General features: G+C 36.2%; 5 protein-coding genes across 11 annotated transcripts in view; 1 reads left to right on the forward strand and 4 right to left on the reverse strand.

Moving 5' to 3' along the window:
- Window positions 1–334, forward strand: part of LOC111478100 (NAD(P)H-quinone oxidoreductase subunit O, chloroplastic) — a 30,038-nt gene extending 29,704 nt beyond the window's left edge. For both annotated transcript variants that reach the window (XM_023122199.1, XM_023122198.1), the window contains one exon: window positions 145–334. In XM_023122199.1, the coding sequence (XP_022977967.1) occupies window positions 145–174 (30 nt within the window). In that variant the 3' untranslated portion in view covers window positions 175–334. The remainder of the gene's footprint in view (window positions 1–144) is intronic.
- LOC111478095 (mitogen-activated protein kinase kinase kinase 3-like) lies at window positions 251–4,311 on the reverse strand. The gene is made up of 11 exons (XM_023122194.1): window positions 3,599–4,311; window positions 2,801–3,118; window positions 2,461–2,548; window positions 2,289–2,351; window positions 2,037–2,197; window positions 1,862–1,937; window positions 1,697–1,756; window positions 1,375–1,482; window positions 1,040–1,276; window positions 865–965; window positions 251–774 (listed from the first exon to the last, which is right to left on the reverse strand). Exons 1-11 carry the CDS (start codon window positions 4,015–4,017, stop codon window positions 519–521), a joined length of 1,887 nt encoding a protein of 628 aa, XP_022977962.1. The 5' UTR covers window positions 4,018–4,311; the 3' UTR covers window positions 251–518.
- A 3,513-nt stretch (window positions 4,312–7,824) lies between these two features.
- On the reverse strand, window positions 7,825–11,817 carry LOC111478845 (BTB/POZ domain-containing protein At2g13690-like). The gene is made up of 3 exons (XM_023123341.1): window positions 11,749–11,817; window positions 10,262–11,281; window positions 7,825–8,981 (listed from the first exon to the last, which is right to left on the reverse strand). Exons 2-3 carry the CDS (start codon window positions 10,994–10,996, stop codon window positions 8,043–8,045), a joined length of 1,674 nt encoding a protein of 557 aa, XP_022979109.1. The 5' UTR covers window positions 10,997–11,281; window positions 11,749–11,817; the 3' UTR covers window positions 7,825–8,042.
- On the reverse strand, window positions 11,628–16,546 carry LOC111478846 (NAC domain-containing protein 82-like). Of its 3 annotated transcripts, none has more exons than XM_023123342.1 (7): window positions 16,376–16,546; window positions 15,334–15,827; window positions 14,934–15,208; window positions 13,976–14,389; window positions 12,255–12,698; window positions 12,077–12,158; window positions 11,628–11,965 (listed from the first exon to the last, which is right to left on the reverse strand). In XM_023123342.1, exons 2-6 carry the CDS (start codon window positions 15,488–15,490, stop codon window positions 12,078–12,080), a joined length of 1,371 nt encoding a protein of 456 aa, XP_022979110.1. In that variant the 5' UTR covers window positions 15,491–15,827; window positions 16,376–16,546; the 3' UTR covers window positions 11,628–11,965; window position 12,077. The 3 variants fall into 3 exon arrangements, with proteins under 3 accessions (XP_022979110.1, XP_022979111.1, XP_022979112.1); XM_023123343.1 differs by having other exon boundaries at window positions 16,208–16,546; XM_023123344.1 differs by having other exon boundaries at window positions 16,189–16,546.
- A 1,004-nt stretch (window positions 16,547–17,550) lies between these two features.
- Window positions 17,551–27,539, reverse strand: LOC111478844 (phosphatidylinositol 4-kinase beta 1-like). 4 transcript variants are annotated; one of them, XM_023123339.1, is made up of 18 exons: window positions 27,295–27,539; window positions 25,491–27,170; window positions 24,934–25,125; window positions 24,784–24,832; window positions 24,477–24,609; window positions 23,839–24,328; window positions 23,618–23,701; window positions 23,416–23,535; window positions 21,918–21,987; window positions 21,129–21,226; window positions 20,940–21,044; window positions 19,742–19,795; window positions 19,363–19,506; window positions 19,106–19,159; window positions 18,931–19,005; window positions 18,481–18,564; window positions 18,298–18,401; window positions 17,551–18,171 (listed from the first exon to the last, which is right to left on the reverse strand). In XM_023123339.1, the coding sequence occupies exons 2-17, from the start codon at window positions 26,919–26,921 to the stop codon at window positions 18,300–18,302; spliced, it is 3,285 nt and encodes a 1,094-aa protein (XP_022979107.1). In that variant the 5' UTR covers window positions 26,922–27,170; window positions 27,295–27,539; the 3' UTR covers window positions 17,551–18,171; window positions 18,298–18,299. The 4 variants fall into 4 exon arrangements, with proteins under 4 accessions (XP_022979107.1, XP_022979106.1, XP_022979108.1 ...); XM_023123338.1 differs by having other exon boundaries at window positions 25,491–27,180; XM_023123340.1 differs by having other exon boundaries at window positions 17,551–18,209; window positions 18,299–18,401; window positions 25,491–27,539.
- Between the last annotated feature and the right edge of the window lies 1 nt (window position 27,540).

Here is a 27,540-nt window from a genome sequence, read left to right on the forward strand (position 1 = left end):
GAGATTATATTCCCCATCCTACCCCGTGGACATCTCTACTCCCTATGACTTTTCTTTGATCTTCTTTCCTGTTTATTTTCCTATTTACTTCCTTTGCTAACCATTTGTTGCATATATTATGATGCCTTCTCTCTTTTCTGGCAGTCGGAGAAACTCAACTACGAAAGACTGTAATCACAGCTTTGAATCAAGGATGCCTCAAAGGTTTATTCCTCATGTTTCTGTAAAGATTTGTAGTTAAAACTACATATTTTACACATATATTGATCTATAGAAACCTCCTGAATAGATATCTGTTTTGAATGCCTGATCCAAGTTGATGATAGCAGAGCTACTAAACTGAGTATTACATATACAGACCACCGTCACTTTACAAGGACCAAAAAGATATCTCTAACCAATTACATCATATCATTACCCCACTTGCAAAATTTTCACAATTGTTACATAATGGATAAAATCACACCTGGGGCTGTCAGGAAGATGATTTTCTTCCTTGTTTTTAAAGAAAAGTTCAGTCATAGAGGGCTTATTGGTGATCCGCCGTGAGTCCGAACTTTCAATAGTAATGACTCTCGTGATGGATCGAGGGTGAACAATGTGTTCGGTCTTGTGTTATATGCATATTCGTTTAAATTGTATCCGCTTTGACCCAACCCCATGTAAGATGTGTGTGGTGGTGAAAGATAACAGCTCTGGTGTGCGGGGCCATACGACCGTAATGGACTTGAACTAGGAGAGACAGGCAAGGATGTGATCAATCTTGCGTTTCCCCTGCACGTAGAGCGAGCGAGTGCATTGGTCTCGAAGTGAGTATATAGAATTAGACAAAGAGGAGATTGTGAAGAAATGATGTTTTAGTACCTAGGACTCCTCGAAGTTCTCGAAGAGATTGTTGGGTTCGTCGCATAATCTCCATCGCATATGCTTATACTTTTTCGGTTTGGATGCCGATCTAACAATGGCTGCATATAAAGTGGCAAAGGTTTCAACTTCATGGCCAACTTTTTCCAGGTGATTCTAAGTTTAAAAGGCTTACCGGAGTCTGGCTTCCATCGAAACTAAACAGGAATGCATCCATGGACAAGTTAACATCGGACGCTCTTGGTGTTACTGCATCTTGAACAAAAGGGTGATCCAGTAGTTCTGCAGCCGAAGGACGTGCAGCCGGGTCCCGTTGCAAGCATAATTGCACGAAACTTTTAGCATCGTTCGAGAGATGGTCTGGAATTTCTGGAATGTCTTTACTATTCCCAATTTTGAAAATTGCAGCCACCTGTTAATGTAAAGATATAAGATAAGTATGGCCCCAGACAATATAACATGAGGAGCTAATGAAGAATTTGAGAGCAATATCTAAGGAAGATGTCAAACCCCTTCGTATTTGCTCCAAGGCGGTTTGGACGTTGCCATTTCAAGAACAGTGCACCCTAAACTCCAAATGTCTACAGCAAGACTGTAGCCATTTGTATTCATTACAACCTGAGATTCCACGACGAGAAACAACTGTAAGGACGGATACAGCGCAGGTGCACAACTAAGAGAAAAGCGTTCGATACAAAACAGAAGAATGTGGAGGAACATTTGTTTTCATAAACTCGATGACAAAAGATTCGTTCTTCCTTTTCATTTATTCTTCTTTAGCACTCGCCTTTTGTTTAAAGCGGGGGGAGTGGAAGAAAGTGATAGAAAGTACCTCGGGGGCCATCCAATAAGGACTACCTTTGAAGGAGAGCATCGAAGTACAATTCGTAATCTGATTCGAACCAAAAAGCAAAGCATTTAAAAACGTGGATCAGTTAAAGACGATAAGGAAAAAACGACACTTTTAAGTGTTCGGGGGAAGAGTTAATACACATACATGTTTAGCCATGCCAAAGTCCACCAACTTGACCTGGCCGTTCGGATCGACTAAGATATTTGCCCCTTTTATGTCCCTGCCATGAGAAGTATATTCCATGAATGTTCAAAAGTAAAATAGGAAGTACCCTTTAGTATGAAAACAAGATTCCTGAGCAGTATTTACAACCAAATACCTATGCACTGTGTTTCTCCCGTGCAGATAAGCAAGCCCGGAAAGGATCTTTCGGGTATAGTTTCTTACGACAGGTTCTTTGAAGGCACCGTATTCCTGAAGTAACTTGTGAATTGAGCCACCAGAGACGTATTCTAAATAGACCGAGAGGGACTCATCACCCTGATATTTGTAAGATTATAAACGTTAGAATTACAATGAGTCAGAAGCTTTGTTCACAGTGACGATGTTTGGATGCGACAATTGTACTTACCATTTCACTACCATAGTACTGGACGATGTTTGGATGCGACAGCTGACTGAGCACGGTAATCTCCTGTTAGACAGAGTGATTGGTTAGAATTACAACCAACCATCAAAATGGTAGCCTTTAAACCCATAAAAACTTTCAAAACGCAATGTACTCGAGCCAGAATAAGAATTACCTGGTTCAATTGCTTGAGACATTCCTTCGACGTCGAATCATCGCTTATAACCCTGACCTCCTTGATTGCACACATTTGGCCACTTACACTGCAATGAATCCAAGAAAATGGGTTACAGAAGTAATCATAAAGACAAATATGGTGCCATCTTTGAGATGCTAACAGGGAGATCAACTCCCAAGTAGCACAAGAAACTAGATCGAGTATCTTGGTCAATCATTATTCGAACACTATACGTTCCGAGGAACGAGTTTAAATTGCATCCCAAAATAGAAAATATAGTTTCAATGCATCCATTACTGTGAGAACATGAAAACATCCTAATCAAAATCACCATTACCTGTTAAATCCAAGGTAAACGTGCCCAAACGTTCCCCTTCCTAGAAGCCTTCCTTTCTTCCACTTCGGTTGTGTAGCAACATTGTTATCGCCGATATTGATAGCTCTCGTGCTGGTCAAGGAAGACGGGCTGGTGGGAGAACTTGGAGGTAGCGGCAGCTTGTGACATCGATTCATCCCGTCATCTAGCTTGCCTGTAGGAGACTCCAAACTCATGCCACAGAACCGCGGGTTGAGAGGCGATGTAGGACTGGTGGGTCCTCTTGATCCTGGACCTGGACTTCTTGGCCTTTTCTCTGGTCTTGTATCAGCAAATCCTCTGAATCAAATTTCAAACACAGTGGACTAAATTTCCAAATGCATTTCAGAGACAAAGCTGATAGCCATTACTTCTAATCTCTCACCCATGGGAGTATTAGCTCATTCAGAAACAACAACAAGCTGAAGCCCAGCTTTTCGTGACATGTTTAAAACATAAACTAGTTCATATCATACCAGCATTAAGCAACGGAGCTAAACAAGAAACAGAACAAAGATATCAAAACACAGTAATAAACCAGAAGGCCCAGTTTCAGAAATCAAAGCAGGTAAAGAGATATTAAGATCCCAACAGGGCCAAAAAGATTGCAAAATTGGTTGTATACTCCATGTTCTTCAGCAGAAGACTACAGAAACAGGGGAATTAAGCCCTTCAGTTTCACGATAACTCACAAACTCAAAAAATTCACAAAACCCCAATATCAGAACAACACAAACAAGCAACGATCGGAGTCAGAAACCTTCGAAACTGGAAACCCACCTGAGACCTCCAAATTGAAGGTGTTCTTGAGCAGATGGATGATCATCGGAAGAGCCAGAGGAGCTAACACTTGAAACCGAAACAGACCCAGATCCATTCCCGACTCCATGATCAATCCCAAGGCCGGAAGTAGTAGGTCGAGGAAGAGGAACACTGGTATCTCCACTATCGGAGTCAAAACCGGAAAACTCAAAAGAGGCGGCACCAGAAGTGCCCAGATCCCTGCTAGACCTGGGGGAATTGCGAGAGAAAATCCCAGGAGAGACCTCATCGAAGCTCCTGGGTTTGTCGCTGGCGTTCTTAGGTTCAGTTTTGGGGGAAGAAGAAGAAGAAGAAGAGTTGAAGAAGTTGAGAAAGGTAGTGGGATGATTGTGATGGTCCTTGTTTTTACTCGATTTTCTTCCCCACCAAGCCGGCATGGTAGAGAAGAGAGGGAAATCAGCAAACCCCAGAAAGAATCAGAGAGAGGAATTGAAAAGGGAGGGAGGGTTCGAGGAAAATCAAAGAAGCAAGAGGAGAATATGAAAAGGGTTTAAAGAGAGGAAGAAAACTCGAAGAAGAAATTGAGATCAGAGGGGAGGAGGACGTCAGACGGTGGTTGGATAAAGTGGTGGGGGGAAAGGACGTGGCAACTTCATAGGGGGGCTTTTTAGAGAGAGAAACACAGGGTTTGCTTTGGTTACTGGGCTAGTGAGAGAAACAATGGTAAAGCGTGTGCGATCTGTAAACGAAGAAAAGGGTATCCTTTTCAATTGATTTCCGTGTAACCCAGTTGGCTGTTTTTGGTGGCGCCCACTAAGAACCTTCTTCTTCCTTCCTTTTCCCCTTCTTTCACACGCAGACCAGACACCAACCAAATTTGCCTTTTTTTTCTCTAAGGATTGAGTAGAAATTAAAATTAGATAATATGATAAAATTTATAATTTAATACATTTAAAAATATAATTTTAGGGAGGGGTATTAGAAGTACCTAATAATTTTGTTTTTAGCACATTATGATTTATTAAAAATAAGATATTTAATCTCTATAATTATAATAAAAAAATTCAAATAGGCGAAAAAACTAAAAAATCATTTAAATTTGGAAGCTTATTATTAAATAATACTATATTACGTCATACATATAATTAAATATTGAAAAATTAATATTCGTTTAATGTTATATTTTAAGATTGTTGTGGTTATTTGTTATTTTATAGAATGGTATTAATAAATTAGAATATAATTTGTAAATTTTAAATTAATTTTTAGTCATTTTAATTTTAATTTTCAACTTCCATTAAATTTCTTTTCGAGTATTTTTTATTTTGTTAACAAAAAAAATCGAAATTTAAGGCTTCTAGTTGCTCATACTATATGGTTAACAAAAATTTAGAGAAACATGTCGGGATTATCAAAATGTGTTGTCATTTTGTATATATAAATGTCATTTCAATTATAATTTTTTAACCATAACAAAAAAAAAAATCAAATAATTAATATGTAAGAATAGCAATTATAAATAATTGAAAGGGTAATAACGTTTAGGGTAAAACTTTTGTAAATAATAAAAGACTTTTAGATTGCAATCTTTAAAAAGGCAATAAATAACTTTAAAAGGACTCATGAAAAGTTGACTTTTTGACATGAAAAAGTTATTTTTTTAAATAAAAAAAAAAAGAATGTTGACAAAAATGGGAGAGTAAACATATGAGTTAATGTCAACAGCACTATTCATATTATTCATATTGAAATCTCCTAAATCATAAATATTATAGATTATATTTTACATTTAAATCTATTTTATTATTCTCTAAAAAAAAATAAAGTTCATAAAAAAAAATAAATATAAACTTAAAAGGTCTCTCTATTTTTATAATTAAAAAAAACATATAAGTTTTATAATTGTCTCTATAATTATTTAACTTTCTCTAAAAAAAAAATTAATAATTTATATAGAGATTATTAGGGTCAAATAAAAATAATTACAAAATAAATAAATAAACGTGATTTCTATAAATTAATAATAAAAAAAAAGAAAAGAAAATATATTATGGAATAAATTCCAATTTAACATGATTTGATTTTGAATTTATAGCCATCCCAATTATTTATTTTGTAAAAATAAATATAATAAAATAAAGATATAAAAAAAGATTAAAAAAAAGTGGGTTAGAATAAAAGAATTAAAAAAAGTTTGAATGAGTCAAAATTGGAGAGGAGACCTCTCGGGATCCCAGTCAGACCCATTTCAACACCTCGTCTTCCACGTGGCATTTTTTTTTTTTTTTTAAACTTCCTTTTAATGCCACATTTTACTTAATAAATAAATAAATAATGGTTAAATTCATAAAAAATAACTTTTATAAAATATAATATAGGTTCCACATGGTAAAAATATTTATTCCCTACTTTTTAAGTTAAATGTTATTATTGAAACTTAATTTATAGATATTTTTATTGTAAATAATTTTAAAATCTAATATATATAATTTTAATCTAATTTGTAAGGTTATTGTTTTTTCCATGTCTAGATTGATAGTTATAGTTATAAAATGTAAACCGAACTACAATATAATAAATTTTTTATAAATATGATAAATAAAAATATTTTTGTCAATAATATATATCTTAATTAGTCGAAAATTTATTTAATTTTTTTTAGTTTTTAAAGATTTGTTATTTGAATAATGGTAGAATATAATTAAAAATTAAAATTCCCAAATAACACTTTGTATCTCATGCCTAAACAATGGGCATTATATTTAATAATTATAATATATAGCAACAAATTATAATATTTTTGGTTATCTATTATAACTGCCTTTTCCACTAATTATTGATGCATGGAATCTTTTTATTTATTTATTTATTTATTTATTGCTAGATTATTGGATTTGGATACTATCTTGTTGTTTTTTTTTCAAGATTATTTTTAAATTATTACTATAAGAGTGGTAAAAATCATAATAAAAAAATAATATAATTTTAGAAAATAGAAAATAAAAAATAAAATTACTATTCTATCAAATCTTAATTTTGTATTAATATTAAATTCGAGAAAATTTTAATAATCAACATAATTTCATTTATATCCCTAATATTTTAAAATTTTCTTAATTTAAACATAATTTAAAATATAAAATAAAAATGAATAAGTACTATTGTAAAATAACTAAGATAAGCAAATAAAAAAAAGGATAAACTACTCATATACATTTAACTTATATACTGAAAAATAAAATAATGGAAATCAGTGTAATCATTGAATGTGACCATTATTATAATTATTGTAAATATAAAAATCTTTATTATATATATATATATATATATGTATGTATGTATTGAAATAATTTATGATAATATTGCTAAATATGCAATGACGTCACTCTCAGTGGGTCCCACCACAAAGGGTTATTGTTATAATATTATTGGTTTTTGGTGGATTAGGTTGTGGCCCAAAAATGGTTAAATTCATACCACATGGTGTGAACACGCAGCCGCCACCTCCAAATTCCCCCTTTTTTTTTCTTTTTTTTTTTCCTTCATATTTTCATAATAATAATTGTTATTACTATCAAGTATCATCATCTTTATTATTAAAATCAACTCTCATAAACAGCCAAAAATTAATAATAAAATAAAATATTTTTAGAGTATAGAATTATCTAACACATTTAACGTGAAAAATAGAATATTTTGACAAATATCAATATATGAAAAAAGCGATTGATATCGTTAAAGTAGGTGTCGGGAGGAATTGAAATTTTTTATACTAGATTACATGGGAGATAGAGAGAGACCCTTCTTTTTCTAGTCTAATAACGTGTAGAAATTGAAAGATTCAGTTATTTTATCTCTTAGTCGAAAATATATATTTATATCAGTTGAATTATGTTCAAGTTGAAGATTCAATAAGAAACTTATAGTTCACAGATATGCACTACGTAGCTTGGTCGAGAATATAAATATATACTAGTTGAACTATATTTAAGTTTACGACTCAATAAGAAACAGGTCATAGATATGCACTACGTAGCTTAGTCGAGAATATATATCTATACCTATATTTAAGTTGAAGATTCAATAAGAAATTTACATGTCATAGATATGCCCTACGTAGCTTAGTCGAGAATATATATCTAAATTAGTTGAACTATGTTTAAGTTTACGACTCAGTAAGAAACTTCCATGTCATAGATATGCGCTATTTAGCTTGGTCGAGAAATATGAGGGGTAAAAATGAGTATTATGAAAAATCTACCCTAAGAATTTCATTAGCACTGTGCTTAAGAACATAATTCCCAGAGAGTGACAAACAAGTGGGAAATCAGTACAAGCTTTCGTAAATTTTAAAGTTGTCTGTTTGCTCTAAAAGCTGTTACAACAATCCTATTGTTAACTTTCAGGTTTACACAACTATTTCACTGGTGTTATATAGCTCAAGAAAGTGGTGCAGGGAGAGCTACCTGGATTCAATGGAGTAGGTCTCAGAGCCTCTAAGGAATGAACGGCGCCACCATATTTGGAACGACTTGCTAAGATTCGGACACTCGGTACCGTGCTTCGAGAAGAACCGACACCAGTCCATGAATAGCAAATGCTGCTGCCTCATAGGCAGAGTAAGCAGAGCCTGACCCATGGCTTCCTCCAGCAGTTTCATATCCAGTCCTTTTTTGCAGCGCTGTAGCCAGCTGAAGTCTAGTAGCATTGGACCGAACCATGACTGTAGTAGTCCCAACCTTGATTCGGAACGACAGTTCATTTTTCTCATCCCTATTGCGATGAATAAGTTAGCTGAAACCCGACTGAGTTCGTATCTAACCATAGGTGAAGTGATCTCGTGCATCCGAATCAGTTCTTTCTGATCTGCCCATATATTGACAGATTCTTCAGCCATTTGCCAATCAAGTAAAATTTCAAGCAGCCAGTTGATGGTATCTACCTCGATTGACATTTGTTCGATTAACGGCTTCTCAGTTATATTCTTAACGAATCTTCGGGGGCAGATCGTGTCCGAGGATCCCTTCAAAAGGCTGACTAATGAAGCTATACAAGTATGGAAAACTACATAAAGGTCCTCTTTACTGAGGCCCAGATGATCTTTCTCATAAACTGAGCTCTTGCAGAGAAGTCCCTTGACTAAAGACTTGAGTTCATTTCTTGCAATGGAGTTAGTACAAGTGGAAATAGACCAAACGAGCTGTCTGGCTATACTTTGATGTGAAGTTACCGAGTCGAGCAAGCGTAGTCTAGCCATGACATCTCTACTTGTTGCATCGTCAAACTCGACTTTTATAAACAGATTCCTTAGTTTCTCTTCTTCCTCCTCGGTCCAAGGCACGGCCTCTAAGTACTTTAAACATGAAGCGACGCACTTCGTGAACATGATACTTGCAGATATCTATGTGATAAAAGATACTCATTGTTAGTGCATGGAACACATCGATCATGCTCGATCTAGATAATCACTACTACATTAAGAGAATTGCAATTGATCTTCGTAAAGCGTTCTTTAGAGGCAGAGTTAGCATCAGTTCAGGAAATGTAAGTTCGGGAGAAGGTTCTGGTAAGCTCGTCAGGTGGTGGCATAAGTTGTTTTCTAGAGATTTTATAGCTTTTTGGGTCAAATGCTGGACGGGGTGTATGTCTTAAGCATTTCTAAGAAATTTGTTCCGCTGCTTCGTAGAACATATAGTTAGAACTTGGTCGGCTAGTTCTTACAAGTTCGAGTTGTTGTGAAGTTTATCTCTGTATCCTCCTCATCCACTTCACTTTCCCATGTTCTAAGAAGACTTGTCACACCTCTAGCTATTTTCTTTTAAGCAACACTCCTTTTTTTTTCACTGAATTATTAAGAGTCTGTTGCTGCAACGGTCCAATCCCACCGCTAGCAGATATTGTCTTCTTTGGACTTTCCCTTCCGGGCTTTCCCTTAAGGTTTTAAAATGCATATGCTAGGGGAGAGGTTTCCACACTCTTATAAAGAATGTTTCGTTCTCATCTCCAACTTATGTGGGATCTCACAATCCACCACCCTTGGAGCCCAGTATCCTCGTTGGCACACCGCCTGGTGTTTGGCTTTGATATCATTTGTAACTGTCCAAGTCCATCACTAATAGATATTGTCCTCTTTGGCTTTTCCCTTCCAAGCTTCCCCTCAAGGTTTTTTAGATGCGTCTACTAGGGTGAGGTTTCCACACTCTTATAAAGAATGTTTCGTTTTTCGCCCTAACCGATATGGGATCTCACAGTTACACAAGCTATTCTTTATCAAATCGAAGAACTCGTGTCTCTTCTTTGGGCTTTTCCTTCGGGGCTTCCCCTCAAGGTTATTAAAACACGTCTGTTAGAAAGAGATTTTCACACCCATATAAAGAATGTTTCGTTCTCATCCCTAACTGATGCGATATCTCACAATTACACAAGCTCTTCGATTCCAAATATTTCATTCAACTTTCTACAGTTAAGCATGGTTCAACCTAAGGATTTTCTCAATCAGATACTACATTTTCTGTGAAAAAAAGGTATTCAGTTTCACACAGTGTTGTTCTTGCCAGTGTCTCAACTTTTGGGGTTAAACATAAACAGCTGATAAGAAAAACAAATGCATAACAAATTTGCAATCAAATTATAAACCAAAAAGGAAAACAAAAACAATACCATCAAGATCAATGTTCTAACCTCAAGTATGTCGATGGACCGATAGACGCCAATCTTCGAGAGGCGTTTTGAAATATCATCCTCAAACATAAGCTCCATGGTCTCCCTGAATATCCCCAAATTCTCCACCTCAGGAACTTCGATTCTACACAGCTTTGAACGCGAAGGACTGCCATTTGATGCTGAATCCTTCTTATGTTTCAGAATCAGCTCAGAAAAAACCTCTGAATTAGCACACAGTGCTTCTGAATTCACCTCCAAAACCATGCATCCACCGTTCTTTGCCCTCAAATTCAACCTCACATCAAAGATATCCTTCTTATTACACTCAACAACTGAACCAGAGCGCGACAAGCCGGCTGGAGGATCCCGATACTTTTCCTTCGGGGAACGAAAGCTCTCGACTCGTGGTTGGACGAGGGAATCGACGACTGCGGAGTTTTCAGTGCCCATTTGTTGCGCCAATGTTTCAACATTCTGGTCGGAGTCGATCGGCGAAACTCTGCCGGGAGACAAGATCCTTCTTGGGTCAATCCGACCGACTAAACTCAACCCGGATTTAGAGCTCTGAGGGGAATTGGGAACAGAAGCGCTAGGTTTGACCACATTTTCGGACTTGTTGCGAGGGGTTTTGAACCGAGAAACCACAAAATTATCGGGACTGGAAGGCGGCACAGCAAATGAACAACACCAAGATCTCCGACGCGAACGAGGGTCCAAAAACGAACCGGTTTTTCGCCGGGAAGAATCCTCCATGGAAAGAGCGAGATCGGCGGCGAAAACCCAAATGGGAAATGCAAAGAGAAGAACCAGAAGAAGAAGATGAATGACCAAAGGTAGACGTTTGTTTAGCCCTTTTTTGTCCTCGTTAAGCTCTCATGAAAGCTTTGGGAATGGCTAAATTTGGAGGTTTGTTCGGGTATGTTAGTTTAATGGCGGATTACAAACACAGGCGGAGACCCAGATGTTAGAACACAATTTCGAATTTTGATTCAGTCTTCATCGGATTCCCAAGAAAAATGCTTTTTTTTTTCTTTTTTTCTGAAGAGCAATGATTTTCTTTTTTTCTTTTTTTTCCGAAACTCAAAAGCAATGATTTTTGTGTTTGGATATTCAAACCCCCAGAACAAAAGGTCTCTTTTTAAAAAAAACAAAAAAAATTAAATAATAATAATGGTTCTTCCCAAATGAACACGCTTTAATTAATATTAATAATTTGGGGATATTGATTTCTTATTTATTCCTTTTGAGTTTCGGGTCAAACAATTATGAACAAAAAGGGTCTAAAATGGTCACATTATAAAATTATGACTAAAATGAACAGAATCAAAAGAAACTCAAATGAAACCGGAACCGAAACCGGAACCGAAACCGAAACCGAGTTCGGTGGTAATAAACAGAGGATACCATAAGAACTCCCAGATGAAGCAGTGTGTCTAAAACACTTAACAAACATGCAGTAAGAAGAGCAAGTTCCATTCAAGAGGGAGAACCAAACCTTTACTTACCCCTGTAGAGCAGAGACTGATCATCCTTTTCTTAAACAAGAATATCTGCCACACAATCACTAATTCAGTCTGTTCATTTGATACCTTAAACTACTCAGAACACAATAAATTTATTCACGAACTGCCACAGTAAACCCCTGCACTAAAATTCTTCACTGTGGATAAATATCAAGTTACAGTAACAGCGTCGCCACAAGGTTCGTAGTTATCCAGAAACCTGCATCATGGTGTTGTACATTAGGTTGCATTTACACATTCATTCTCAGAACAGATTGTCATTGCATTAGTGCAAATGGCATTGAATTGGGATGAATATTTTATGGAATACCTCAGGGGAGGTTAGCATCATGATCCAGTCGGGGAGGTTTATAGCCATTGGATCCCCCATTTGAATTGGAATGAATATTTTCCTGAAACATTCATATATTCAGGTTAAGTGTTGATAGATGTTCATAAAAAGAAACAATAATTAAAGAGTGGTTTGAACAGTTTCACCGATTCTGTACCTGGCTGGAAGCAGACATGTTTGCATCAGGGTATCCAAGATCAGTGGGGTGACATATTTGATCACTGGAATGATGCAGAGAAGGATACTGACATGAAGGAACATGCTGATTGGCAGTTCCGAAGGAACTAAAATGGAAACACGGCTGTTCTATAACGCTAGAACAATTGTACGCAGCATTAGACATTTGCGTGTCTCGGTAAGTATCACTCAATGGAGCGTTAAGATCATTCAGCTCCAAGTATGGCATTTGGTCTGAACTAAACATTGCTTCGTAGTAAATTGGAAACATTTGTTCAGGACTATAAATCGCTCCATTGCCAGTAAGATAAGCATTACCATCTTCAGTGATGTTAGCATTCAATTGAGACCGAGCGCCTAGGTCTCCTAAACCTTCATATGTTGGATCATTTTGATCTGTATGTTTTGAAGCAGGAACAGTCGCCTGTAAACCACAACATGTGTTCAACAGTTGGGAGATATCCCTCAAGAGTAAACCTCATCAATAACAGATTGAAATCAAGTCACACCATGAAAGCACAAGATCATATCAATAAATTGCAAAAAGAACTGCCAAGGCCCATGACTAACTACACAAAAAGGGATTCCATCCAAAAAGAGACGACACCTAAGGGATAATTTCAGGAGAGAAAAGGCTTAGACGAATAGGATTGCCATCTTATTGCTTCAAATACTGCAATAAGATGTACCAGCTGCAAAAATTAAATGGTTTCACACAACCATGTACCAGATGCCATTTCAAAGAAATAGAAAAACAGGTTTCTTGCTTGATAATGGAAGGATTTATTCAAAGCATTCCCAGGATAGCGAAATAAAATAGATGAATGAAGTCTGTGACCGTCTTGAAGATTCAACATTTTGAAATTAGATTTAAAACTATCCCATTATATAATTTACTTTTCATTATCTTAACTCACCTTGCTTTTCTTTAATCTCCCTCTTTTTCTCTCTTCAATTATTCCTCTCTATTCTACCTCTAGATTACAACTTTACAAATATAAGTTTATCTAATTGATTTTTCCTTATCACATGTACTACTACTCTTGATCTTTTATCATTGTTTCAAAACTATTTCTTGAAGTAGAAATTGTTAGAATGTTGGACGAAAATCGACACTTACTTGGATTAGTAGAATTCTACGTGTTTTGCTTGTGTTAGTTGTTGTGGATATTTTTCTGTTACTATGTTGTAAGGGATGCAAGAGAATGTCATAGTTATCAGGTGTTAAATCTTGATGTGAACCCGGAACATGAGGCGTTATATTAAGTCTAAAAGGATAGCATAATTTTCTTCTCCAATGGTAGTTTTAAAACGTTAATGATAGAATGTATGTATTTTTTTCAAATTAATGACAAAGTTGAGAGTATTTTTCTTTAGAATTGAGCCAAATCTTGGATTTGAATTTAGGTGGGCTTGAGACGTTGAACTCATGTTTGTGGAATGAATTTGGATGAGTTCATAGGTTTGAGCAGCAGTCCCTCCCTCCCACAGTTTTTCTTAAACCTCCCGAAACCATGTTTATTTAATTTCCAAGAATCTGAATGCAAATTTATTAACACTGCCAAAATCAAATCTCAAGAGTAGTAGGGACAACCGTTCAAAAAACTAAGAAACTTAATGATACCAAGAAGAAAATTTTAAAAATTCATTCATCATAGTCAAATCAACAAAGCATAGAAAAGGTAAAGCAGTGAAGTGCACCTGAAATCCATCATCAACCATCAAATTCAAGTTTCCATCTTCAGGGAAAAAATCTTCCACTGTAAATAAATCGTCAGCAGAATCCAGATTCTGAGGTATCTCCACTGGAGCAATACCCCCGGATCTGTTCTGAGGAATCTCCTTCGAAGTAGATGCCAAATTTTCAGAAATACAGGATGCTGAAGAACAGCCAAAAACATTACTTGGTGTCATAGAGGTGTCTGGAGCAAATGAATTTAATGGCTCTTTACTAGGTAGCATCGACAGGCTGGAGGAAAGATCAACTTCAAAAGAACCCATCTCCTCCACACCATCCTCTTCCCAATCTTCCACTTTAAATGGTGCTCCATACTGGGCACCATTCCTTGGGCCTGGACCATCCTTCTGAAATATTACGCAGAGAACATATGCATCCTGCCATGAACACATCATTACAATGGTATCACAGATATCAATCCCATTAATCTCCTTTGCAAAATAGTCTTCTCTATTTGTCAGTCATCGAAAGTTCAATTGTGGGAAAGGAGACGGTGGATTGGAACTATACGAGTATAGAGTCGAAGGAGATTAATTACCAACTTCTTATAACAAGAACCAAAACTTTTCATCGGAGAAATGAAAGGAGATTAATGCTCAAAAGATACAAACTCAACAAGTGAATCAAAGAAAAAAATAACAGCATTTCAATTGAAACAGATATCGTATGATGAAAAACTAGCAAAAGGCTTAGAAAGAGAACGCCAAGATGAGGCCTTTAATCTTGAAGTTTTACACCACTTATTAAAAATGTTTGCCATACTCCATGCAACAATTATGGTTAGAAGAAGTAACCAAGTATTACATATGTACTGCAAATTCAAAGTTTAACTTTAAACCACAACATCAACTCCGGAAGACTGAAACTACCATATGAAAGAAGAAAATTTCAAGGACATGGAATCATGGTTTCAATGATTACCTGAGAAACATTTTTTGACTGATACTTTTCTTCAAGTCTGTACTCGTGCATGACCCAGTCAGTTGGATCCCCTTTAGATGATTTACCACTAAAATATGTCAAAGTCTTAATACGCCCGACGTTTTTATTGTTGTGAGCTACATGCCTGTCCTTTCCAGTACTTTTCCAATACCCAAATTGTGTAGTACGACTCACTCGAGCCCCACTTGCACACTTTCTTTTTCTAGGACAAAAGAAGTACCATTTCAGATCTCTACTTTTCAAACAAGCTTTATCTGAAAAATAAACAAGGGTTCCAATTTCCGTAAGAAGCATATATAGTGGGGGATTATTAGCAACTATCAAATATGATCGATAAGTAAACGATGACAAGCCATAACAGAAAAAAATGAGCAAGTACCTGGAAGGTCCCAGGGCTCATATTTGTATACGTCCAACTCAGAAATGACTCCCTTAAGGAACTTCTGCCGCATCACTTTCTTCTTTAGATAGTACATTACCAACTCAACGTGAGTTGGATAAAACCGAAACCCGGGAGCTAGTGATATTGCCGTCATGATAAATTTAGGGACTGTACTATGTATCAACAACTTTCCCACTAGCAGGATGGAAATTTTCTTTTATCTCAATCAACTTGAAACGAATAGCTCTCAAAAAATGTTCTAAAAGAAGAAATATACCCAAGTGTTGAATCCAATTTTCAAATAGCTTCGCATACCCCCACCAAGGAAAAGAAGGGGGGAAAAGAGAGAAGAAGAATAAACGTCAAGTCCAGTGACGAAACAATACCTTCCACAAGCACCAGAATCCCCCCCGGTTCATGAAACAAAAATCAAACGGTCTAGATGAATTCTTCCTCTGGAGTTCAAAAGACATCGGTATGCTAGGAAAGCCCTGTTTTGAAGAGCATTAGACGCAGTGATGATATATTAGGCAACTTCACCTTAAAAAACATTTTCTTCACCAAACAAAAGTAGCATCGTTGAGCCAAATATTGAGTAAAGTTCAAGCACTCAATCAAGTGGTATTCATCCAAAACGATTGACAAATCACTACAAAACAGTTCCCATAGCAGATGAGGCAAAACAAAAACATCTCATCTTTCGGAAACAAATCAATCAAAGCAACCGAAAAACACCGTTTCTAAATAATAACATCGAACTAACAGCTGCAGAATAAATAACGAAATAATCCAACAACGATCAAAAGGGTACTAAGAAAATGCACAGAGTAATCCAGAGAAACCCTCGTTTACCAACAAAGTAGAAAGTTACCAACGAGGTCAACTCAAGAACAGAAGCAACGAAAACTCAGAAATCCCCATAGACGATCATAAACACCAATCACCACCGCCATGGAAAAAAAACGGGGGGGGTGGAGATAGAGAGAGAGAAGGGGGAAGAGATCAGCAGATTTTGAGAGAAAGACCCCAGAAACCGTACCGGATTTGCGAGGAAGAGAGCGGGGGAGAAGCGGAGGTGGCAAGTGGATGAGAGAGAGAGAGATGGGGAAGGGGCGATGAAGCTTGAGGACTTCGGAAGTGGAGTCAATGAAAGGCTTACATAGAAGAAAATTGCAGCACGGTGCCTTGTTGAGAAAGGAGGATGGGGGTATAGATGGAATTAAAGAAATATATGTCTTTTTTCCCTCCCAAATACTGTAATGTAAGCCTTTGTGGTGGTGTTTTTTTTTTTTTTCTCCCTTGAATTTCTAATCTAAATAAATAAAAAAAAATTATACTTTTATATCAATTTTATCCTAAAGTTTTAATTAGGGATGTTATGTCCCCGTTGAATGGGATTGAGACATTTTTTAGAATTAGCTGAATTATTTCGTTGTAAATTTTTTCAACCTAAATTCTTTTGAAAAAAAGTAGAAAGAAAAAAAAAATCCAAGAAAAATATAGCCGTGTTTGATTCCTTTCTAAACAATTATTTTCTTTTTCAATTGATATGAGAGAATTTCTTACTGATAAATAACATTGATCTTATATTGTTTTACTGATAAATCCCAAAGGAGAAATCAGCTATTTATTCAAATTTTTATTTTTAATAAAAATAAAATATTAATTCGTAGAGCACCTATTTATTTTTTTTCAAACATTAAATTAAATTTTACCACTCAATTATAATTTAAAAAATTAGTTTAAAAATTATCATAAAAGATAATAAATAATAAAAAAAAACAATTATAAAGTCAAATAAAAATAAAATAAATATGTGTACATATAATATTCTCATAAGTGAAAACATGTTTGTTCGATTCAACCCAATCTAATATTTACAAAACTCATGAATCAACTCAATCTATGAAGTTTTCATTTATTTCAATCCAACTCCACGAACTTACGAGTTTTTTGAGTCATCAAGTTTTTTTTAATATCCATACTTCTAGTTTTATCAAATTGTAGTCTAAATTTATAAGGTTGCAACTTTTACTCTGAGTTTTCATTGGAAATTTTGTACACATTCAATCAAAGCAGATGTGACACATTAAAAAATGAAGCAAAAATCTTCCATCATAATATCATAATAAAGAGGTAGAAACACCAAGCATTTATGCTATTGACATATAGATTATTAACAGTAGAATGTCACTTCCAATAAGATAAGGAGCCTTAAATAATAGCAGAGATCAATGCCACTAAAACTCATCATATATGATTTCATCAAATTATAGAATTTTCCACTGCGAGCAAATGGAATCGACAGCACAAGAAACAGACAATGATGCACTGAACAATTTTTTCTATCACAACCTCTTTGGTACAACAAGTGTTGTAGCACAGATGGGATCCAAACACCTCAAAAATGTAAACAAGATAAACTAAACCTTTATATAATGTGAGAGAGTTTCGTTATATCACCAAGATGTGCTAGCACTGATGCCTGTTGCTTGGGGTTAAGTACGCCTATGCGAGTTGCAATCATGATGTCATTAAGCATAGACAGTACGGGCAGCCATGCGAGTTCGAGGTCTGTCTTCTTCATTGAAACTGGAATTATTATGTACAGGGTATGCTTTTTTGGTATGAAAAGGGAAGCTGAATCTGCTCTCCCAGAAAGAAGCCAAGTTATGCACTAAATCTAATGAGAAAGTTGAAAATTAGTACTGCTCCAGCCGTTGATTAGCCCAGCAGTACTTTCCATCGGCTTCTAAAATCACAGATTCACCCCACTCATGTGGGCAAACAGCCCATGCACCAACAGCAAAGAATCTATTTTGACATCCAGGGAAACTTTGAAGCCACCCCAACAGAAACAAATTAGCCTTAAACCGCTAGTTGATTAAAGATGTAATCTCTCAACCAAAACAGTTTACTAGGCTGGCAGTCTCAAATGGTAAAACAAAGAAACCAATCTAACCTCATAATATTCCATTCAAAACTCTCTGATAGTAATCATACTGCCGGGTCCGCCATGCATCTAAGCTGCTACTGATAAGTGAAAGCACTAAGGAGACGCATTGCTGCATGAGAAAAAGTTTCACAGTTAGGATTCTATCAATGCGATATACAGTCACGCACGACAAGTATATTAATTAGAACCTCTTCGGTCAAACTGAGGTGAAATCGTTTTCTAAGATTCTGAATTGTTCGTGGACCACCTTTAAAGCATGGAAATCCAGAGTCCTGATTCCAATGTGGAGAAAACAAACGAGTTAACAATCTGACTCTGAAAAAGGAAAACAAAAAAGAGAGTACAAGAAACAAAGGAATGGATATCAAGTGCATTTCTATTGTATTTCAACAAAGATGAAACAAGAAATAATAACTAATCAAGAAACTGAAAAAGGAAAACAAAAAATATTAACTAATGTGACCACAATTTCTTCGCAAGGGTGAATAGAATTCTGGACTACCTCCACAGCATAGAAAGATTCAGCAGACAATTCAATAAGTTAACAAGAAATAATGATTTCAATTTTTATTAACTGAAGCTTCAGTTCAGTGTAGAGATCAATTTTGGGCATAAGTGGAACAAATAAACAATTCTACCTGCAACATCTCAACAAGAAGAATAACACATTCTGCATGTTTACGGCATGTGAGAAATCCCTGAATGCATAAAACCTGGTTTTCAAGGGCAAAAGCAGCAACAAATTTAGACCAGTGTTGCAGAAAGATGTGAAGAATATCGAGGTCTCACGACAAAAGAAGGGTTTATGAGTACTTTAAAATAATCAAAAAACTCGCTTGGAACCCCTTCAGCATCAGAATCCATGACCTAGCATCAATATTGCAATTATTTGACAATTAAAAATGCAATAATCGGAATAATCATGGGATGTCAAATAATCAAAAAAAAAAAAAAAAAAAAAAAAAAAAAAAAAAAAAAAAAAAAAAAAAAAAAAAAAAAAAAAAAAAAAGAAGAATGGAAGACGCGTGTAGGTTGCCACCCACAAATGTCTCGTACAAAAGTGAACATACCTCTAGAAGCTCTCGGGTTAATTTGAAAGGAGCACTTTCAAAATTTACCCCGCCAGGTGAGTTAGAGAGCATGAAGCCAAAGTCAATATGTATTATATGACCCTCCTCATCCAATAGCAAATTTCCATTGTGCCGATCTTTAACCTGGTAAATACAGTAGGAAAAACCAATAAAAGGACTTAACAAAGACAACTTATTATAGAAGCATGAACTCTTATCTAGTCTCTAGCTAATAATGAAATAATTTAAATGATTGAATATAAAAGACAAATAATATTTGCGTCAGCCCCTTCCACTAGTTCTTTTCAAATGCCTGTAGTGGTTCTGAAAAATACTGAGTTGAAACAACACAGTTACAATACTAGTATCAGTATAATACCTGCAGAAGGTAGCAGAAGAGGGAATATCCAGCCATACTTTCCACAAAATTTCTCTGTACAGTATTTGAACAAGAATGAAACAAATCACAACAGAGGTGAAAAAATAAAAAGGGAAAATCAGGTATACTGAGTCTTTATCCATCTCAAATATTTGATTATCAATAAAATATTTTATGTATAATTTTGAACTTCAATTATGTAGGCTAATAGTGTTTTGGATAAAATACAAGAAAACATCCCCATTTTCTTCTAGTAGTGTTATATCAGATATTCATTCAGTTCTACCATTAAATGGGAAAGCCTCAAAAAGAAGATATGCTTCCACTAGTAAAAAAGAAGTAACAATACTATTAGTTGCTGCCGTTTCCAGCTTTGCAGCTAACGAACGTGGGAATGAGTTCGCTCCTATGAGGGACATTTGTCTTTCCCACCCCACCCTATCTCTAAAAGACGGATCAATTTCAATCTAATCATATAAGAAAAAAAAAAACAATATAGAATTACAATTTCAACTGATGAATGCAATATAAGCTAAATATTCCAGCAATGTGTACATACATGCATACATATTCTATATATATGTATGTATGTGTGTGTGTGTGTATATATATATACATATATATTAGATGTTAAGAGATCTCAGTCCAAAAGGAAAGCCTAGGTTCTTCAGATTCTTGGGACACGATTCTTTTTGTAGAAAGGAATTGCAGAGAGAGGCTAACATTTTCAAAGATAATACGCATTTCCCTTTAAAGTCAAATTCTTCTTATGGGAACTTTAGTTACGAAAAAAGTCGACTATCTTCGAAGATAAAAAATTAATCTTCCACTTATCCAACCTAATGTTGATTTTATTCTTATCTAGAATAGAATCCCTGAGAGAAGACTTCAACAGATTTAGACAAGATAACATTCAAATCTGACACCTACTCAAAGTCCTGATTGAGTTGAAAAAATTGTCCATTCATGTTTCATCCAACACCCAAAGATGGAAGCATCATATTAGCAAATGCAACAGAAACATAGAATTTGATTCGTCCAGTTTTTTAACCTTCAATAAAACCATCCTCTATACCCCAGGGAATTGAAATTTTCAAAAATTGGAAAGAAGGAAAACTATAAGTCTAAAGAGAGAGCTTTCCGGGGAATCCTAAATGTACAATATCAAGAAACTGCAATTAGAAGGAAAAAAGGGTACCTGAGCAAGTTTAAAACTTGGAGAGTTTTCTTCATATTTGGCAACAAAGAAGTCACGCAAACTAGTGATGCCAGGATATCTACTTTTGATAGAATGAAGTGAAGCCTGTAAGAGGAATAGTGGTGATCTGTATAGTTTTCATTTTCTTTTTCGATGTCAACTTAAACTAAATAAATAGTATAAGATTACCGTATCTGGAATTGTCTCAATAAGAGCTGTGTAAGAAGAAGTAACTAATACTTCATAGGGTCGTAACCAGAGAGGAAGACCAGCTTCTTGAAATATGTCTGGTCACAAGCAATATGACAAAACAAAGATGTCAAAACCAAAATAATTCACAGACGCTCAAGAAATTTGAAATATATTATTATTAACATTCTTGCGACTGAGACAAGTGAGTAGAGTTAATTTTGGCCTCTTCCAGACATTTTAAGGACATGATGAGAAGGAGCTTGATAATCCCCCTTTAGTAATAGGCTTCAGACTTCAGATTCTTTGGCAAATAGCAGTCCTTATTTTTACAATTTATAGCTCAAAAGAAAGAGTACAATTTTAAGGCCTGAAAATGAGGGTTTAGAATGAAGCGCATCTCAATGCCACTCTCTGGATGTTCCTTATGAAGTTTTTTGTACATTAACCTCCTTTTCCAATTCTTAAAAATTGAGCAGTCTCTTGTGATTATGTTTTGTTCCTTTCTTATGTTATTTTTCTCTGTTCCTGATTGCTCCTTTATCCAGTCATTCTTTTTCTAGGCTTTTCTTTATACTTGGTACTTACCCATCTAAAGCCTTTTATAGCTTCAGAAACAAGGAAGACAAAACCAATCAATTAACAAATTAACAAAACTAAAATGAAGCATCTATAACTTATCAAGTAACTAAATTGAGTATTTCTCCTACCAATTCCCTGCTAAGGATGACTTGTACCCTTAGCCTTCAGCCAAGGGATTGAACATTAAGCCCTAAAAAGTGGTCATACCATAAAAGTGTGAAATAAGTTGCACAGCAAGATGCTCTTGTCTGCAATCATCTCCACTCTTCACAATGACCTATGAAAAAAAGAAGAGGAAATAAACAACGGCAAATCTGGATATCCATAAACTAATTGGCGCTCTAGAAAGTTCTTTTTTATAAGAAACCCTTCCATTTAATCAATATCAAAGAATATACAAAGGCATACAAAAGAAATAAGTCCCACAAAAAGTGAGACCCAAAACCTACAGAAAGTGAGTAATAGAAGTTCACACGGGATTATTGTGCTTGGGTAACATATTGATATGTCGTCAAGTTGAAGGAAATCGATAATAATAGTTAATACTCATGCAGTATGACAACATATGTAACAAAATGTGGAAGATGTAGCAAATTATTTTAAATATTTACCAATCGGATGCATTCACCCCATGATAGCTATTTTACATTTTGTTTTTAATGAAACAACAGCTTTCATTGAAAATGAATGAAAGAATACAAGGCATACAAAAAGACAAGTCCTCAAAAGGAGTCTCTTCTATATGAAATGGTTCCAAATGTGCAAAAAAGAACCTATAGAATAGTTACAAAAGCTCTTTGAAGTTGAAGCGGTAAAGAAAAATCAAATCTAACGAAGGGCCAAACATCCAAAGGATCCCTCCCCAAACCTCTAAACACAAAATAATTCCTCTCACTCCAAAGATTTCACAAAATAGCACACACCCCGAAACATAAAAACCGTTAATTTTCACAAAAAGGCAGATGGAGGGGGAACTTAATATGTTCCCATTCTTTCTTAGTACGCACGTCAAGATTCACCAGATCTTAACCAGCACAATGTGGGCCGATACAAATTCTCAGGATTGAAGATTAAAAAGAAGCTGTTTTTGGCACTCTATGGTAAGACTCTAAGAGAAGTTGTACCAGAGTGTAACCTGAGGTAGCCACTGATTCTAATGTCTAAGCTCTTTTTTTGGGTGAGAAACAAATTTGATTTATGGTCTTTGTTTCTTAACTAAAAAAATGACAAAGATTCAGATGTCTAAGTTCAAACATGGCAAAGCATCAAATTAAAGTTCCAAAGTATCTATTCCCCACTTCATTATTTCAATTTTTTCACAGTGATAGGTTGTGCTCCTTTTGAGTTGAATGCCTTGCCTTCCAGATGCAATACTACAGTCCAACATAAGTAAAAAAATGTTGTATTGATCTGAGACAATGCTCAGTATCCACTCATATAAATTATTTCCTAAAGACAGATCTTGGCCACTTTAGTGGCTCCAAATAATTCTTTAAAGATATGAATTGACCACTGCTAGAGAGAGCATATTCACTATTCAAGATCGTGTGCCATTGGGGTGTTGGGAATTCTTCTATGAAGTCCATGGCTATATCTACAACGGGCAATCAATTGCAGTATTATCAAAGATTAATGTGATTTCAGTACAGAATGAAAAATGTATGCTGAATAAAAAAAGATCCCAGAAAACCTAAACAGAACTTACGGAACGCAAGTCCCAACCATATAACTTGCCAAATTCTGAAGCTTTACGTATCCTTTCTTTCTTAACTGACCAAAGTTCTCCAGATAAGGCATCACTGGCCTTGGGTGTGCTGCCATTTGGCTGTTTTAAAAAGAGATTAGTAAGCTCTGAACCACAACAATCACGCGATATAGAAAAATATAACCATTTTTTCAGTCTTCACCCTTGTCTGTGCAGCATCTGATGAATCCTGACCAGCCCCTTTAAGAGGGAGTCCAGGAGGTGCCTCGCCTTTTGCTGCAGCAGCCTGCGCAAAAGGAGAAGTAACTTGATTGAAGGTCATCATATGGGATGTTATCACAAATCTCTAAGAGACTGGCGATGATGATGATTATTATTATTCTGCACAAAAGCAAAACCCTATTTGCAAATGCAAAATCTCACCTTTACTTCTTCTATAGCTATTGTACTTGGGACCCGGCGGTGTTCCCTCCGATGTGGTGCTCCCTGTACTTCAATGTCTTGCATTCTTGTTCCAGGATCAGCTGTCAGCACAACTCTCACCCACTCCAAGTCACTGCTCGTAGCTGCTCCTGAACCATGAGCAACATCAGCTGTACCATGTTGACTTGATACAATTTTGGCAGGGTCTGAACCAGTTATTTCAGTGTTCTTTGACTCATTCTGCAGTTGCTTCTCCACAGAAAGTTTCAAACTTACACATTTCACCCTTGCATCTGACTTATGCGACATTGCTTGATCAATTGCTTGAGCAGTAGAACTGGACATTCGATCAGTACTATTCCTGTATGCCTCCTGAGTTGTCCACAATGGATAGGCCCAGGGAGGTGGCTTCGGCAACAATGCATCTCCATTAGCTAAAGGAATTCCTCCTCTAGATAACTTTTGAGCACTGGAGGCATCCTTTACGTTGCTAAAACAAATTGATTAAAAACAAAAATAAGATAAAGAGACAGAGACAGAGCGGTCAAAGTTTTGAATGTTAATATTAAAATGACTTGAATGGGTTGACAATTATAACTGTAATTGCCATCAAAGTAGATCAGCCTGCTGGAACTTACTTTGGAACTTCACTTTTCAGTACTTCAACACATATTAAGTAAGGTGCTTTTTCCCTAGAGTTGAGAAGCACAGCTTCATCTTCAGGAATATGGACAACACGATACATCCCCTTTCCCATAGGAAAGGAAACGCCTGAAAATACAAACAATATCTAAATAATCAAAAGGTTCAACGCCCAAAACAAATTTCTCGCAGTATCATAGCATTGCACATTTGCTAGAACACAGAGAGAAATCACCCATCGATATGCAAAGAAAATACTTCTAAATTAGCATCAATATAGATACCCTATAAATAAGATCATACCTCCATTATTTTGAGCCTCAGCTACTTTTAAATTTATTTCTGCAAGAGACTTTAAACAGAATGACAAGAGATGTACGAACTATTTCAGTAAGGAACTCAGGAAAAATGTAAGAACATAAGAGTTCAATTGGCACAAAAATAATAAACAACCTCTCGAAGTGCACTTTTGCGGTCTTCAATTGGAAATACATCCACTAAACCATACGATGTCTCACATAATGAGTGAACAAAATCCAACGATTCATGGTAAGCTCCTTTTCTGAATTGAGATGCAGTACTATTTGGAAGTGGAGGCTTCACATTTGACTTCTCATTTCGCTGCCTGGGGGAACCCGGATGCTTCTATAAAGTTATAAGCATATAATTTAGACTAGGGTGCCAAAAAGTTGTAGCAGAGAGTCAGGCAACTGATGCAGTTCAAACCTTAGGTGTTGCATTATTCTATACCCTTAGTGCTCTCTTCAGGATGAGGAAATTTAGGGCAACATTCTTTTTTTTTTTTTTCTTTTGAATTTCTCTTGGTTCTATTAGCCTAAATTCCTCCATACTTTTTCTGTTCTATTTTTGCCATTAGGAGTCTTTTTGAAACATCCAGGTGATATCACCTTCTTATAATTTCATTATTAAAAAAAATGCTTCTAATTATAGAAAAATGAACATAGTTTTTTCTTTCTGGAAAATGAATTAGTGACCAACAGTAAACGTACCTCATTGTGCTTCTTCAATCCAAAAAGCTCCGAGTCTTCAATTGAACGCTCACGATCCCGAAACAACTTGCGGAAAAAGTTTTCTGTCCCTCGACTACTTTCAGGAAGGCTATCAATGTTACCGTTGTCATTTAATTCAATACTTTTTGCCTCCTCCGGATGCACACGAAACAGTTTGCGAAACAATGAGAAGTCTGAAGGCTCTTCTTCCTCCCCGTTCCCATTGGCATCTTCAACCTTATCATTTACATTATTTTTGTCCTCAACTTTATCCCTAAAAAGTTTGCGAAAAAACCCTTCCTTTTCATCATCTTCCCTGGATTTAGAATATTTTTCTTCAGAGCTCATATCAACTTCATTTCTGTCATTCCCATCTCGCTTGTCGTCAAACTTATCCTTGAAAAGCTTTCGAAAAAATCCTTCCTTTTCATCCTCCTCCCCAGAACCAGACTTGGAAGCTATTTTATCCACAGAATCATTCTTACTATCACGAAACAACCTTTTGAAAAAACCCTCTGAGCTTGAAGTCACATCCTCATCTTCTCCTCTACTGTCCCTCAGAATCCTTTTGAAAAAACTCTCTCTCTCAGAGGCATCGTTGTCTTTTTCTGACGACTTCCTGAAGAGCAGAGTATCACGAATCTTGGAACCTGAGTCATCATCATTTCTACTGTCCCTTAAAAGCCTCTTGAAGAACCCATCCTTTTCAGTTTCATCACCATCCTTGTCTACCGACTTCCTAAACAAAAATGCATCTCTAACTTTTGGGCTTGGGATAAATTTTTTAAAAATATTGTTCTCATCAGGCGATAATTGACCAGCATCTTCTTGCCAACTGTTCCCTGATGAAGGCGAGAATGACATGGACCTTCGGTCAGGTGGAGAAGACACAAGGGACAACAACTGCTGTTTTGATGAAAATAGTTTATTCAAAACCTGGTTCTTGCTTCCAGGGCTCATTGATTCTCCTTGAGGTCGGACAAGAGGCAGCCATTCACCCATCAAGGTCGCTGCAATCTGACACTTCTCCTGAATCCTACTTATTCCATCAGTATCATCAGAGTCGTCAAGCTCAGCCGCTAAAAGCCAATGCACCTTCAAAGCTATCTGAAGCGACTTCGAGCACATATCAATTACGAATTTATCCAGCGATGGACTAGGCTTATGCACCATCATGTAGCATATCTGAAACAAGTAGCTCTCCAAGCCCGATAGAGGCAGCGTATACATTCTATTACAGAGATAATCACGGACCCCCGAGTGTTCGTGCTTGTAGAGATAGCTAACAGCAATCCACTCACAGAAAAAAGCCGAGTCAAAGAACCGAATGAGCCAACCATTCTCGCCATTCTCGCTCGTAGTTGTGGCCCTGGAGGCAATCTCACGTGGTGACTCATAAGAGTCACCACGTAGTCCCAGAAACCTCACCATTCTTACTCGATCATCATAAACCGAACCAACAACTCATACATAACCAGAAACCCCAAAATCCTCTAAAAAGTTCCGATCACCACAACACAAAAAATCCTACTCAAACCTCCACAAACAACTTGAATTCCTAAAACCGACTGAGTTCAAACTCCAGAACCACTAAATTCCAACGCCAACACTGAACCACATTCGTCAACAAGAATCCCAAATCCCAATTTATGTTTTAAACAATCAACAGGAAAGCGATTCCTTCAACCCCCTCCAAGGGGAGAAGTGAACGGAATATGAAAAGAAACACCAAACGAATAATGCAAGTAAGTTGCTGAGAGAGAATCAATCAGAAGTGGAAAGACATGAATAGAAAACCACAAACCTTGAGCAGGAAGTGAAATCGAATTGGTTCGAAACAGAAATTGAAGAAATGGCGCGAAGAAAAACCGAGGTTGAACGTGTGGATCTTGAAATCCGTATGAGAAATTAAGCAGCGTGGGGGGTAAAGTGCTGGAGGTGGTGTTGGGGAGTAGTGCAGAGATGGTGGTGGTCGTCGAAATTGTTGGAGGGAGAGAGAAAGAAAGGTCGAAGATGAGAGAGACAGACACAACGTAAGTGGCAATTAATT

Source organism: Cucurbita maxima, unplaced genomic scaffold (genome assembly GCF_002738345.1).
Source record: "Cucurbita maxima cultivar Rimu unplaced genomic scaffold, Cmax_1.0 Cma_Scf00004, whole genome shotgun sequence".
In the NCBI taxonomy this organism is placed as follows: domain Eukaryota; kingdom Viridiplantae; phylum Streptophyta; class Magnoliopsida; order Cucurbitales; family Cucurbitaceae; genus Cucurbita; species Cucurbita maxima.